The sequence below is a fragment of the Bubalus kerabau genome, chromosome 18 (genome assembly GCF_029407905.1).
Source record: "Bubalus kerabau isolate K-KA32 ecotype Philippines breed swamp buffalo chromosome 18, PCC_UOA_SB_1v2, whole genome shotgun sequence".
NCBI classification, from domain to species: Eukaryota; Metazoa; Chordata; class Mammalia; order Artiodactyla; family Bovidae; genus Bubalus; species Bubalus kerabau.
Window position 1 is genome coordinate 64,142,626 of NC_073641.1, and position 15,471 is coordinate 64,158,096.

The window sequence follows — 15,471 nt, forward strand, 5'->3', positions numbered from 1 at the left end:
TATTTATTATCCTTACATTTTTTTATGATCATTTTACTTGGTACCCAGCACAAACCCTTTACAGCTTTGTGTCCTGCTTTGTTTATTTAACTTCTGTTGTAAACCTTGATCCAAATTGCTACACGGTCTTCAAAGCTGTCATTTGTAAGGCTCTATTCATTTGCCTTTTGCATATAATCCATAACTTAAAATGTATGTGCAGTTAATTTTTAATTACATATTTTAACTCAGACTCAGTTCAAAGCAAACATCAGAATTTCTATAAGATCAAAATTTGCCTATAGCTCATGGCAGAGTATCTAATAAACCGTAACATTCTTTTCTCTTTTGTACATTCTGTCATTAGTTTAATGCTCATAGATGCAGTGACAAAATATGTTTATAAGCAATTTAGAAATTTATCACAGTTAACACTTGCGTGTAAGAAGTGAGGGCACTTGATAGTCTCTAACTCCGATGCTATGCCGATCGTATGCTTAGCTTACTGTAAAGTAAGCTGCCTTGATCTATAGTCTTCCTCCATCCTGACCAATCAAAACTAGCGTACCTTTTCTCCTTCCTCCCTGTAATGGTTGCTAGAACTGTTCTCAGAGCACTTCACTGTTCTACTGCCAATTACATTCACTTATGTACGTGCTCCACCCTCCATCAGAAGCTCTCAGTGGGCAGGAATGGCTCTCCCGTTTTGGGTGGTCCTTAGACTGCTGATGCCATTTCCTGCCTGCAGTTCTCCAAATGTCATGACACCCTGCTTTGGTTTTCGCCTTGGATGTTTGCAGAGGGCAATGTTGGGAAGTGTGACGATGTTAAAGATGTTTACTCTCTCATTTCTCTTCCACCAGTGGGATGGAGTAGGACCTCTTCCAGACTGTGCAGAACCACCAAAAGGGATCCAGATGCTGTGGCACCCATCCATAGTCAAACCCTACCTCACACTGCTCTCTGAGTGCTCAAATGCAGACACGCTGGAAGGGGCGGCGGGCGCCCTGCAGAACTTGGCTGCAGGGAGCTGGAAGGTATGACTGGTTTGTTACAATAAGAAAGAAATCTGGAAGCACGAGAAGGTTCTTAGAAAATAAGAGAAGTCCAATTTTGAGAAGTGCTATTCTAATCAAGTTTTCTAAGGATGTTAGAGAAAAAAGAGTTCCACTGAACTGTTGGACTTAGAAATATATTTCTTTGAAAAAGTCTTCTTAAGGAGGTCCTTGAAGATGCCTGCAAAACACAGAGGAATAGATGTCAGTATAGTCATGGAAGATGCTGTGATATGCTTTCCATTCTGTCTGTGTAGCTGAGTGCCTTTATTTTCAGAGGTGACTGGGAACATGTTGAGGCTTTTCAAAGCACTGTCACTGACAGAGCTGATACCCCAACATCTCATATAAAAACCCCTGTGAATCCTGTAATATCGTAGCTGGTCTCGTCCCCATTTTTAAATTATGGGATTACAGGGAAGAATAATGTTACTAGTTATCTTTGGCAAAATGTTAAATTAAAGTGATTGTATGGTTGGGAAAGATACTAGGAGGGTCTTTTTCTCTGGATTTTTATAAACACACAGTCTTCCTGATGGATTCTCACAGAAAGTTTTCATGACCTTCCTTTTGGGTAGAAAGGAGGGATTCATGATAACCAAGAATTCTTGAGTTTGGTCACTGCTAGTTCCATGAGCTAAATTGCCTTTTTGCATAAAAGAGTGTTAACCTCTTAGAAGAATGAGGGAATATGGGGAAAATATCAAGAGAGGGAGTTTAAACCTCAGCCTTCCATTTTCCATTCATTTAATGTTCATACATCACTCCTTTCCTTACCATTCATTTTTTTCTTCAAAACAATATTGATATAGACACACAGCTCTAGATCACTCTCAGAAGCTCAGTACCATGGGTCCCACACATACTGGCTTCAGTATTGCCCTGCAAAAATACCTTCCTTCTCTTCTTACCAGATCTTTCAATACCTGCATCTTGCCACTTCTCTGTCCCTGCCATCATCTTTTCCATTTCTACAATCTCAGCTGCAACACCGTCTTTCCTGGGTGTGACCTTCCAGCTCTTGGGGCACAGCTCTTGAGACCCAGCCCCTGATGATACTTCCCAGGAGCTGGCTACTTACTCATGCATGCCAGCCCCACATCTTCTCTTAAGAGTTTTAGGAATGAACATAATTATTCCTTTCCCTCTCTGCCCTTAAGTCATCTCCAATGTTGTCCCTTAAGAATTCAGGTGGAGCGGGGATTGAAGTGAATTTGTCCTATGCTTTCATCCAAAGAAAAGTTTCAAAATTAGAGTCGTACCAGGCAGAATGCCAGAGGATAGCCTTGTAGAGCTAGGAAAGAGACAGTCATGGAAGTCAGTTCCTTGAACTTTTCCTGAGTCTTTACTTTCATCTAAAGTTAGGAGGCTTTGACTCCAATCATAGTTCAAAACTTTTCTAAACTTTGTGGCTCTGGGAAAGTTAAAGCATCTCAATGTGTCCCAGGAGCATTGTCTTTAAGCAGAAACAGTCATGGGCAGCTTCCCCAGACATCATGCAGGTCAGTCACAAAGCTGGATTCAAAGATGCAGGATGTCGTAAGCCAAAGGGTTGTCATTTAACACCCAAGAACACTAAGTTGCTGTAAGTCCCCACCCAGCTCCCCTGCCTTGGAGGATGGATTAAAGGGGATGGGAAGGGATGCTCTCTAGAGCAGAGTCTGATCTGAAATGCAAAGCCATCTAGATGATGGCAAGTTTGCCATATTTTGATTTTTTTAATGAATTATTATTTTTATTTGCCAAATAGTTAGGTTCTTATAAGAACAAGTTAAAGATGGAGAAATGTCTTTGAGCTCTAGAAGATGTTGATTGTAAGACTTCAACCTTTGCTTCAAAAGTTAAGCTCTGTATTCATGTGTTCAGAAAATGAATTAGAAACCTGAAAAATTTATAAAGATGCAAATAAAACTTCTAAAGTTGAAAATGTAGCATCTTAAATGAAAAATACATGGAATGGAATCAATAGCAGATTAGACATTGCAAAAGAAAAGTTTAGTGAACTGAAAGACAGTGATTGTAAACTATAAAAAATGAAATACACAGGAAAAAAATGGATAGTGCATCAGTGAGTGAGCTTCAAGTGGCCTGATATATATGTATTAATGGAGTCCGAAACAAGACGAGAGAGAAAGGAGAAAGAGAAAACTATTTGAAGAAATAAGGATTGAAAACATTCCAAATCTAATGAAAACCGCAAACTCACACATTTAAGCAACTTAAGAAACTACCAGAAGTGTTAAAAAGTTATATACCAAGGTACATTATAATCAGATTGCTCAAAATCAGAAATAAAGAGATAACCTTAAAAGCAGCCAGAGAAAAAAGACATGTCATGTACCAAGGACACCTCCACATCATATTTAAGGATAAATACCTCCAGTTATTCAATTATTCCTTGTTGAGTTACTAAGGATGTCCTCTGGAAGAGAATCTGGTCTGTAAGACCTCTAAGAGCAGAAACTAGGTTCCATTTATTTCTTTGTACCCCACTGCTAAGCCCTATGCTTGGCTGAGCAATAATGCTAATACACAAACATTTAACTGAACTAGTGTCTATGTCTATATGTCTTTCTTATGAATAGCAGTCTTTTATATTTATAAACATCCATCAGTCAGTAAGCAGTTAGTAGCGCATCTTTAGATGATCACGATTTATGATTCTTTTTTTGGTCCTTTGATTCAGATGGGAATATGTAGTCAATAGGATATAAAATTGATATAAAGGAATTGTGGGAAAACTGTTTTCTTTTCAGTTTTCAGACTCATCGGTGTTTTTTAGGATGCATATTTTGATGTCATTGCCCAGTTCCACGATGCCTGAAGCATTGGACTTTGTACTTAATTTGGTGATTAAAGACACAGGCTCTGTGTCTTTAACACAGGCTCTCACATAACCAGGTCAGCTGGGTGAGCTGCTGAGATATGTCTGGGTCTTTAGGTGTTTGGAGTAATAAAATAATAAATTTACAATTTATACTATTTTATACTGATTTACAGTATTTTGATACTCAAAACTTCTCTCCTGCTTTGGGTTATATAATGAGAATTAAGGAAGAAGTCTGATAAAAATTCTCAGAATTTTCTAGCAATAATATCTTTCTGACTGTTTTCAGTGCATTAACCTGAACATTAGTTATCCCGAGTGTAAAATTCATCCCCATATATCCAGATGCATTGAATTGGTAATTTTTTTGTTATTAATAGAGACTACCGAGTAAGAGGCAGAATGCTCTACAACAGCTAAAATCAACATCACAAGAGCCGTTCTGTATTTTAGACAAAGCTTAACAACTACGACCATTGGATTTCCCAGCCTTCATCAGATTTCAAGCAACAAATTTAAAAATGCAGTGAGTTACAAGTTACTGTTGTAAGCAGGCACACAGATCTGTGGTAAGAAGAGCAAATAGATATCCTGATGGCAAAGTGAAAAGATAGGAGAGTTAGAAGAAGTAAATATAAGGATGCAAGAAAGAAAAAAATGTCAGAGGCCATTCAGTGTTTTGACTATTTCATTTATTCTAATCACTGATGGTCATAATGCTGACTGTCATCAAGAAAATGTTAAACGATTACTAGTAATTTTAGAAGACAAAGCATTTTGAAAAGACTTGTATTCCAACAGTTAAAGTAGAATTGTGACTCTCAGAGTGTCATCCTTGCTCATACAGAGCACTGGCCTTCCTGATGGCCAAGGCAAATCCTTGGTCAAGGCAAAGGGCCTTTCGGGCATATTTGTACATAGTTATAAATGTATGTGCTTGTGTAAGAATTTTCTTATAAAAATACAAATACACAGGCATGCATAAAGGTCAATATCACATTATCATCATTCTTTGTATAATTTAGTAAGGTACCATGTTAAATGGTGGGAAGGGAAGATAGATAAGCTATAGGAGTGATTTGAGAAGGTTGTCATTATGCCAACACTGATAAATAGTTATTACTTTTTAAAGATGAGAATAGCTTATACCAAATCCAAACAAACTTGAGCAATTAAAAGATTGAGGACACACAAACAGCATCAGATTTCATGAAGACAGCATTACCGTCTAAACCTAGGGTTCTAAGAATGTGTATTTTATAGCAACTGTTGAAATTTAGTGGTGTTCTTTAAGTGTCCTTAACTTTTATGATCCAAACAAAAGCAGAAATGTGAAGGTAGAGCACCCGAATTTTACATGGAGAGCGCTTTTTATAGACCTCATCATCTGAAACAGTAACTTCTCTTTACGGGGAGATGTGCAGCACAGTTTTCTGTGACAAATTGACTAGCAAACTAGATCTTCATAACGGCCCCACATACTTTTTAAACTTTAAAACACTCATCACTTGGCTTATGAGCATCAGAAAAGCATAATGGCAGAAGTGAAATGTTTTTCTTAGCTAACATGGACTTCAGTTACCTTTTCCTCATTTACAGTAAAACGATTTTGTCACAGAATATTAAAACAGTGGGATGTAGTCGTTTGAAGAGCTCCAAAATGTGAATGAATGCTCCCATTTGTGGTTTATTTATATTGTAGTTGAACTCTATGGAAACTCAGGATTAGAACTCTCTAAATACATCTGTTCTATTGCTTTAAAATCAAACATTTTAGACATCTTTGTATGGTCAGTTTTCTCCCAAAAATGTGACTGTTCTCAGAGAGTCTATTATTTTCCCATTTATGTTCAGAGTTAGAGGAAATAAAGAGATACTTGGATATTAATCTGTTAATATTTAGTGAAGTAACATGATAGTGACATAGATTTAGTGAGAAGGAAATAGAAGCCATGTGGCCCAAATGAATAAAAAATAAAGAGAATTGAGAAATTTGAGACTTGTTCCTAAGGACAGGGAACTTAAGAGGGGCATTAGATTTAGTGTGGCTTAGCAATTGGTGTATCATTAAAAATGAACCAGGCTAAACGAGTGGAGTATAACAAATAAAAGTAAATATCATGGCTTAACATCTAAGACAAAGATCGTTGTCCTAGTTAACAGTGGTGTATAAAGCATAAGGTTGAAATGCAAAGAAACAGAGTCGTGAAAGATTATGATGAAAAAATGGGGCATGAGGCATCCTGCCTCATGCGTTAATAATTGGGTCAGAATAAACAGAGGTTATCTGAGGACTCTGCCTAGTTAGCAGGCTCCTAGACACAATGCATTCCCTTGGACGTGATGACCAGCCTGAGGCAGGACAAGGATGATCCAAACTCAGGAGGAGATGGGGAGGAGTAGGATCAAAGCCAGGCCATTGGTTTCAACCACACAGTACCTAGTGATTTCTCCTAGGACCCCACTAAGCAGTCCTTATGGTAAGGGCTGCATGTGTGTTATAAATGCCACATACATCCCAACTGAGAGTAAGCCCATTTTTGAACAGTCTGGCTTACTTTCATCAGTGTCATTGAATAGTAAAGTGCTGAGTGATAGAATTACATTCAGAAATTGTAGAAACAGCTAAAGCTGAGGGATTGTCCCTTCTAGCCAAGATGCCAAGATGGAGTACCAAGCACCTTTAAGTAGCAATAACAGCAGCAACAGAAACAAACCGGAGAAATACATGAAACACTGGTTGTTAAAACACTAAGCATTAGTCAATGAAGAAAGAGAGCTCTGAGAAACTGATCGCTATCTTGAGAGAATTTGCAGACCATAGCACAAAGATTAAAAACCCAGGAGAAGCTCGGCGGACACTCAGAGCTAAGGAGATACAATTGGGAATCTATGGAGACCAAGGTGGCTAGAGGTTATAGTGAAAGTCATGTCGTGTCCCACTCTTTGTGACCCCATGGACAATAACCTGCCAGGTTCCTTTGTCCTTGGAATTCTCCAGGAAAGAACACTGGAGTGGGTAGCCATTCCCTTCTCCAGGGAATCTTCCCAACCCAGGGATCGAACTCAGGTCTCCCACATTGCAGGCGGGTTCTTTACCGTCTGAGCCATAGGGAAGCCCAGAGCTTAAGGACAACGCTAAAGAAGAGAAAGTCACACCTAAAAGAACCCCAGAAATCTTCAGAGGATCCCCTTCAGATATTCAGTAGAGAGCTGTCAGTGCATGCGTGAGAGGGAAGTACCCAAGGCTGAAGAAAAAAATTCCTGAAATTATTAGACAAAAATGAAACTTGGCACTTACACAGGAATGGATATAGTGTGCATTCCCAAAAGCCATACAGGAAAACCCTGTGATTCGTGGATCCTTGAGCATAGCACTCTCAGAGTCTTGCCTCGGTAATTAGGTATAATTAGCCCTGGACTAAATATGCTCTAGTCTTCCCTATCAGATCTTAAAAGTGAGATGCAGAGGATCAATAGTTTGCAAGTAAATTAACTGCATCCTAGACTAAAGTTTAAAAATACCTATAGGAATACAAAAATACCCAGCATCCAATGCATTAAAATTGACAATGTCTGACATCCAATTGAAAACAAACAAGAAAAAGTGATTCATAATGAGGAGAAAAATCAATCATTCAAAAGCAGTTCAAAACCAACCAAGATGTTAAAAATATCAGACAAGCAGTTATTATAACTCTACTCCATGTGTTCAAAAAAAAGGCAGTGTATACCCGTGGAAATTTAAAATAATTTTTAAAAAAAGAGCAGGTTAGACGTTGCTGAAGAAAAGATTAATGAATTTAAATATAGCTCTGGAAACTATACAAAATGAAATGGTGAGAGAAAAAAACAAAGCTACCGATCATCCATGAGCCTCAAGTGGTCTACTATACATGCAATTAAAGTTCCCCTAGGAGAGATGAGAGAAAGGAGAAAGAAAACAGGAAAAAAAAAATTGAAGAAATGATGGTTGAAAAATCTTCCAAGTGGTTCCATATTTTTCAAGTTTAATGAAAACCACAAACTTGCCGATCCAAGCCTAAGAAACATGAAGATACTATACCAAGGTGCTTCATAATCAAATGGCTCAAAATCAGTAATAAAGAGAAAATCTTAAAAGCAGCCAGAGGAAAAGCCATGTTGCATACAAAGATAAGGATGACAGCTGATTTTCCACCCGCAGTAATGCCAGCGAGAAGACACTGCAGCGGCATCTTTAAACCTGTTGGGCCCATTCATGTATAAAGTTGATTAGGGCTTGGTACCTCACAGGTATAACCAATCTCCATAGGAAATTCCAAGGATTCCTAGAGAGCTGTAAAACTATCTGTAGAAGAAATCCTTTCTGAGCCCAGCTTAAGATCTGGGCTAGCCTGGAAGCTGCCATGGTTAATTACCCAAGCAGTGGGGACACAGGGGAATTCTAACATGGAAATTTCAGTTTGAGTGTCCTGACATGATCAGAGCTGTGATGGCCCAGGACATGAAACTCAGTATTGTGTCCTTCCAGCCCTGAGGACAAGCAACTATTCCTAAACACTACACCAAAAGTTCTGTCCCCATACAGAGAATTAAGGATGAGTGTGGCTTTCGGAGAGACTCCCAAAGAGATGTATGATCATTTCAAACTCTGATTACACTTTTGTAGAAGTGGTTAGAACTTGCTGTCCTGTGCTTAGTCACTCAGCCATGTCTGACTTTTTTGCAACCCCGTGGACTGTAGCCCACAAGGCTCCTCTGTCCATGGAATTCTCCAGGCAAGAATACTAGAGTGGGTTGCCATTTCCTCCTCCAGAGGAATCTTCAACTTACTGGTCCTGTCTATAATTGCAGTTGCTTTGGTCCTTTGGGGCTTCCATAATAGTTCAGTTGGTAAAGAATCCACCTGCAATGCAGGAGACCCTGGTTCAATTCCTCGGTCGGGAAGATCCCCTGGAGAAGGGATAGGCTACCCACTCCAGGATTCTTGGGCTTCCCTTGTGGCTTATCTGGTAAAGAATCCACCTGCAATGCGGGGGACCTCGGTTCGATCCCTGGGTTGGGAAGATCCCCTGGAGAAGGGAAAGGCTACCCACTCCAGTATTCTGGCCTGGAGAATTCCATGGACTGTATAGTCCATGGGGTCGCAAAGAGTCAACGCGACTGAGCGACTTTCACTTGGTCCTTTTTATGTAGTTCCTTTCAGTGGAGAAAATGCTGTTCTTAAATAGCACACACTTGGTACTAGAAATCAACCCAACATTTTCTTTTACCGGCTAAACATTTTTAATTTCCATCTGTGAGCCAGAAATTAGAAGACAATTGACAGAAAGAGATGAATGTGACTTGGTAATTCCCTCAGGTACCTTTCAGAATAATAAATATATAAACAGAAAGTCCAAAAAAATACATGAGAGGTGCCATAATAGGAGTATATACACAAGGAGATGTATACACACAAGGGAGTATATACACACAAGGGGGTGTATACACACAAGGTACAAGAGCATCCCAGGGGTCATTTTTACAAGGAACATGTCAAGGGTGAGCATGCATACTTCCAAAAGCACTAGTTAAAACCTAGGGCTAGAATTCAATGGTTAGAGTTCATTTTAAATACACTAGCACATCTCATTATTTAGAAGAATTTCAGCTGCTGCTATAACAAAGAGACCTGCCCAAATACACAAGGGCTCAAACAAGATAGGAGGTAAAAGCTACTTTCTCTGACGTAACAAGTAAAGGAAGGTATGTGAGGAGGGAAGTTCCTCTCTTTGAATTATTTCCCCCAGCTGACAGCTCTTCTGCCATCTTTAAGGTGTCATGAAGATGTGATCATCCAAGGCTGCTCTTAGGGCCATCATCTGCTAAGCGGGAAGCAGAAAAAGACTGCAGATTCACAGCTGGAAATGTTCTCTTTTGAAAGTCATCTTAGAGCCCTCGTTTTACCTGATGCGATAAAAGGTGGGGGAGGGGGGAAGCCCTTCATCCGAACACTTCTTGCAAACTCAGTCAAATCAAACTACTTCTCAGCTCCTTCAGGCTTACCACTTAGCTACATTTGTCAGACTTCATCTTCTCATGCCCTCTGTGGTTGGCACTAAACTTGGGGCTCTTACCAGCATATCCCTGCAGGGGATGGAGATCAGGTATTCATTTCTGTCTGGAATAGTTTCTCTCCTGTGTTTCCTCTTGCCCAGGACAAACCTCCTTGTCCAGTTGGGTTCTTAGCTGGGATGGGGCAGTTGGTGATTGGACTATCTCTGGTCCAAGATGCTCTCCCAGCCCACAACCGCCTTTCCCACTGTTGAGCTCCCTTGAGATGCAGCACACCCTCTCCCTTAACCCAGGCAGTCATAGTCCAATGCCTGCCATTCTGATGCATCCCAGTCAACTGGCCAACTAATCCTTCTGCAGCCTCAGGTCCTTACCCTGGGCCATGTTTTCTCCTGAACCAGGTCTTCCTCTTCCTCCTCCCCTAACTCCTCTCCTCCGCCTCCTTTTTCTCCTCTTCCCTCTCCTCCCCATTCTTCTCTTCCCCTCCTCCTCCTCCTTCTTTATCTCTCTTTCTCATCCTCCCCCTCCTCTTCCTTTTCTTCCTTCTTCTCCTTTTGTATCATCACTCGTCCTCTCTTCAGCTCATGGACCGTTCCTAAAGCCACACCTGCTTTGTCCCTTCCCTCCTCACTGATGGGCTCAGTACATGATGCTATCATTCTGTTTGCAAAAAAATCAAGTTCTGTCCAAAGATTTCCACCTCAGTTACAATGAATTACCATAACCTTTTCTCTCTTGTTCATCTGTTTTCACGCCAGTGATGCTTCTACTTTTGTTTCACTTACAAAGTGCTTGGCAACTCATATACTTTACTAACACCCCATGGGCTGCAGTACTGTCCAAGGCAACTCACTTCTCTTTTGGAAAAACTCTATATGAGTCTCACACTTCTGTGTTCAGTGCCCCTGGGAAACATTCCCCATCTCCCAAATATTGCATCATGCCTTTCTCTTTTCACCTCTTTGTTACACAGAGGTTCACATGTGGGTTATACATGACCTGCTCCAAGGCTGCTCAGCTGCTACTTAAAAAGTATCACTATTCTGGGACGTCCCCCAGGGCCCAATAGTTAAGACTGCCTTCTAACTCAAGGGGTGCAGGTTCGATCCCTGGTCAAGAAAGTAAGATCCCACATACCGCACGATGCGGCCAAAAGTTAAATAAATAATTGTGTTTTTAAAAAGCATCACTATCCTAAATCCTTGCATTTCAAGAAAACTTTAGAAGCTTGCAACATCTTTTTAATGAATTGTTAATAATGGATTGTGAATCATCACATGCTGAGCTAATACTGGGAATTTTCCATACCCACACAAACTCACACACAACTAAAATTTTTAAAATAAAGGCTATTTTCTATGTGTCGCTCACATAAGATCAAACCCATTGTCTTGTTTTTCCCTTTTCACTTAGAGCATATCACTGTGTACCATTTTCTCATACCAGAAAAGTACATCTACAGCTCGTGCACGTTTTTGGCCATGCGTAGCCATTTGTATTCCTCTCAAATCAGTTCTCGGCGAAGCTGAAGGACTCATCATTTTACAAACTCCAAACCATCTTTCCATCCAACAGGAAGGTATATAATAGCTAGGCTTCTAAGGAGGAAAAAGGAAGTTATAGGGGACCTTTCCTGGTTTGTTTCAAACATGTCCAGATTCTCCTCTGTCGATATTGGGAAGAACGGAAGGGAGGGGAAGGACTGAGTGCAGAGGTTTAGGTGAGACAATGAGATGGTGTTGGGGCAGGAATATAGTCAGAATCACGGAGAGCAGAGTTAGAAGGGGAGGACTCAGGACCAAGGGGCACAGGAGACCTGCGGGCCGTTGTTTAACATCTTTGTGTCTAGATCTCCTCGTCTATAAAACAAGAACAGTAGTGTCAGTCTCCCAGGAGTTTGGGGATTAGAAGAGACCACAAATGGACAAGCCAGCATCTGGGGTCTAGGATGAGGTGGTTCTGGGAAAGAGGTCATCTTTGGGCCTGAGTTCCAAAAATATCCACCCTGGTCTCCCAAAAGGCGCAGAATATCTCCCCAGCATTAAAATGCATTGTTGATGTTCATCGTACCATATGGAAACATGGACTCCACACTCTGATTTCCATTTTCCTTAGTTTTAGGGAAGAACCCAACAGTGAATGGGCTGCAGAAGCTCAGGGGTCTAGTCTACTCCTGGACCTGGAAATCAGAAGGCTTAGCAATAGTGGAGGGGCAGATGAAAATCATGTGTCAGCACGTCAGATTGCAAATGCAATTTCCCATGGACATGACAGAGAGTTTGAACTGGCTTCATGAAGCTTCTTTCCTTGGGAGGGATATCCCATCCTGACAGCTAAATTTTGAGAAGCGGTTTCCAAACCTTGAGATTTTTTTTTTTTCCATGTCTAAGACTTTCTGACTATCCATTCCTCTGCTTCCTGAGACTGGGGCTATGAAATAGTTAATTGCAGTCAAGAGGTGCTGTCGTGAATTCCCTCTGCTCCCCCACCCCCTCACACCTCCTAGAGTCTGAACCACAGTGTAGGGTCAGGAGAAAGTGGACGGTCCAAGTTGATGGGGATAAGAAACTATGTGAATGTGACTTCTCTAACATAGGACAGGATGAAGTTGTGTGTTTTTTTAATCTCATATTTCATGCAGGGCTGGGCTGAGGATGTGGCAGGCATGGCATATGCCCTACGTTCACTGCCAGAGGGGGCTCCCTGCCTGCCACAGGTGAGAGCCAGCTCTGGGGTGCCTGTCCCCAAGGGGAAAGGGGGGCGGGGCCCGGCGGGGAGGGTGGGGACTCTGTCCACCTTCGGTGGTCCCCAGGAGGACTCTGCCACAGAATCCAGAACCTCGAGTTATGAATTTCATTTTCTTAGCTCATAAATGAAGTTGCAACCGATTAAACCCTTACACTGGTTGATTTTTGTGGCACACGTTCTTCTCTGGAACACAGTACAGGAGTATAAAGTGTGTATACTCAAATGTCTAGAAAACCTGAGCCTACCTGTGTTTGGTTCAATGAATCTGAATGCTTTATTGTCCTGATATGACAAATACATTTCCATAAAAAGCCTTAGATGTGTTCTACTAAGGCCAACCACCACTAACTCAAAACAAATTGTATGCTTACCTTATAAATTAGACATTGAATTATGGCCCTGGATATAATATATTTTAATTTTTTGAATTTTATAATTTTCACACTTTGTCTTTGATGTCATATGTACCTCTCCTCGGCCGTACTGTTTTCCGATTTATTTCCTCCTAATTATTCCGCAAAAAACTTAATTGACAATAATTTCTGTAAGATCTCTCTGCCCCACTTCCAAATTCAAGTTTCTTTGTTTTTTTTTTAAATCACATGTGTGCAACCATTTATCATTTTCTACTTTTTGCAGGATTTCTTTTCCTCTTCATGTCAATAACCAGCCCTTCCTGTCCCAAACCTCCATATCTTAAAGTATCAGGTATAAAGACACCACACAAATGTCTTTCTAACTCTTGGACTGAGAAAGCTGGCACCAGAGAAATGAAGTGTGATGGACTAATTAACCCTGAACCCTCTATCCTATGTTGGAGGCAAAAATAAAACCTTTAAATACCTGTCTAACATGCTCAACCTATTCTACAAGGAGGTCTTGATAATTCAGCCTTTTTGGCGCCTGTGGATGACAGTCTGAACACCCACAGGCGCTGTTTGCTTGGAGGGTTTCCGCCCACCCCAGCTCCTAACGCCTTGGCTTCCCATCATTTGCAGTGGTCGGTATATATCCGAGCTGCTGTCCGGAAAGAGAAAGGCCTGCCCATCCTCGTGGAGCTGCTGCGGATCGACAATGACCGTGTGGTGTGCGCAGTGGCCACCGCGCTCCGGAACATGGCCTTGGACGTCAGGAATAAGGAGCTCATTGGTACGTCCCCTCCGATTCACCGCGTCTCCACTTTTTTTCTTTTAAATCGAAGTATAATACATTTCCTGTGTTTGAACCCACAAGCAGAACATATATGCGCATGCAGAAACAGAGCATGTGTCAGAGACCTTGTTTTTCCAGCTCTCCTTCTAGCGGAAATCAATGCGCTAATTTATCTTTTAGAATTTAGAGGAAAACCCGAAGCTTGTTGACATTCCTAATCCTTGCAAATTAAAAACGACCGCAGTGCTGAGCACTGGATACCGTTGTCCTGATCCTCTAAATCCTTGCCAGGCTGTTTGTTTGCTTTCCATGTTGTGAACTGGAATTCTAATGGGATGCAGGCCTCTTCTCCTCTCTGTGTTAAAATTTATTTTTGCGTTAGACCAGATTGGCTCTCCAGTCCTATTTTTCAGGAATCATCTAAGAAAGGGAGAATCTTTCATTAATGAAGCATTAAAGAGATCATCCATAAGTCTATCAATTCAACAAATGTTTGTCCATGACCTCATTGTTCCAGGCCTGCTCTATGCCTAGCATTCAGTCGTGTCCAGCTCTTTGTGACCCTATGGACTGTCGCCTGTAGACAGGCTCCTCCGTCCATGGGATTCTCCAGGCAAGAATACTGGAGTGGGTTGCCATTGCCTCCTCCAGGGGATCTGCCCAACCCAGGAATCGAACCCAGGTCTCCTGCATTGCAGGCGGACTCTTTACTGCTGAGGTACAGGGGAAGCCCTCTAGGCCTCGAGATAGTATAGAAAGAGAGAGAAGGCCTTGCCCTTGTGGAGTTTACATTCTGGAGATGGGAGACCAACAAAAGACACACATGAATCCCACCGTGTGGTTGAAATGTTCTGTGGGGGAAAGAGGTGCTGGGTTAGGCATGCTGTCACTGGTGAGGTTGCAGTCTTTTAAAATTGAAGTGAAATTTACTTAACATAAAATTAATCACTTTAAAATGTACCTTTTGGATGGCATTTAGTATTTATACAGTGTTGTACAACCATCACCTGTGTCAAGTTCCAAAACATTTTTGTGACCCTGAAGAAAACCCTGTTCATGATAAGTCACTTGAGTCGTGTCCTTATGCGACCTTATAGACTTGTAGCCCACCAGGCTCCTCTGTCCATGGGATTCTCCAGGCAAGAATTCTGGAGTGGGTTGTCATGCCCTCCTCCAGGGGATCTTCCTGGAGTTCCAAGATCGAACTCATGTCTCTTTTGTCTTCTACATTGGCAGGTGGGTTCTTTCCCACTAGCGCCACCTGGGAAGCCCCCAAACCCTGTACCCATTAAGTAGTCACCCCCTATTTCCCCCTCCTCCCATCCCCTGGCAGCCAGCAGTCTGCTTTTTGTTTCTGTGGATTTTCTTATTCTGGATATTTCACGTAAATAGAATCATGTAAGATGTGAGCTTTTGTATCCGGCTTCTTTCATTTAACGTCAGGGACTGTGGGTTTGAGAGGTCAAAGTCAAGGTGACAGCTGTTGGGAAGCTAGCATTTGAGCAAAGACTTGAAGCCAATGAGATGCGGCTCTGTGGTTCTTTCAGGGGAAGACTATCTAAGCTGGAGGAGCGGCCTCTGCAGACAACCCTCCAGAAGGGGATCTGGGAGCAGGCTGGTGGTGGGTTCAAAGTCTCTGGGGGCCTGGTGTGCCTGGTGCACAGTGGATGA

The 15,471-nt window shown here is 41.5% G+C and overlaps 1 protein-coding gene across 1 annotated transcript in view; it reads left to right on the forward strand.

The window, feature by feature from the left end:
- Nucleotides 1-15,471, forward strand: part of CTNND2 (catenin delta 2) — a 1,122,555-nt gene that overhangs the window by 990,224 nt on the left and 116,860 nt on the right. The window contains exons 15-16 of the mRNA XM_055555147.1: nucleotides 843-1,016; nucleotides 13,647-13,797. Of these exons, the coding sequence (XP_055411122.1) occupies nucleotides 843-1,016; nucleotides 13,647-13,797 (325 nt within the window). The remainder of the gene's footprint in view (nucleotides 1-842; nucleotides 1,017-13,646; nucleotides 13,798-15,471) is intronic.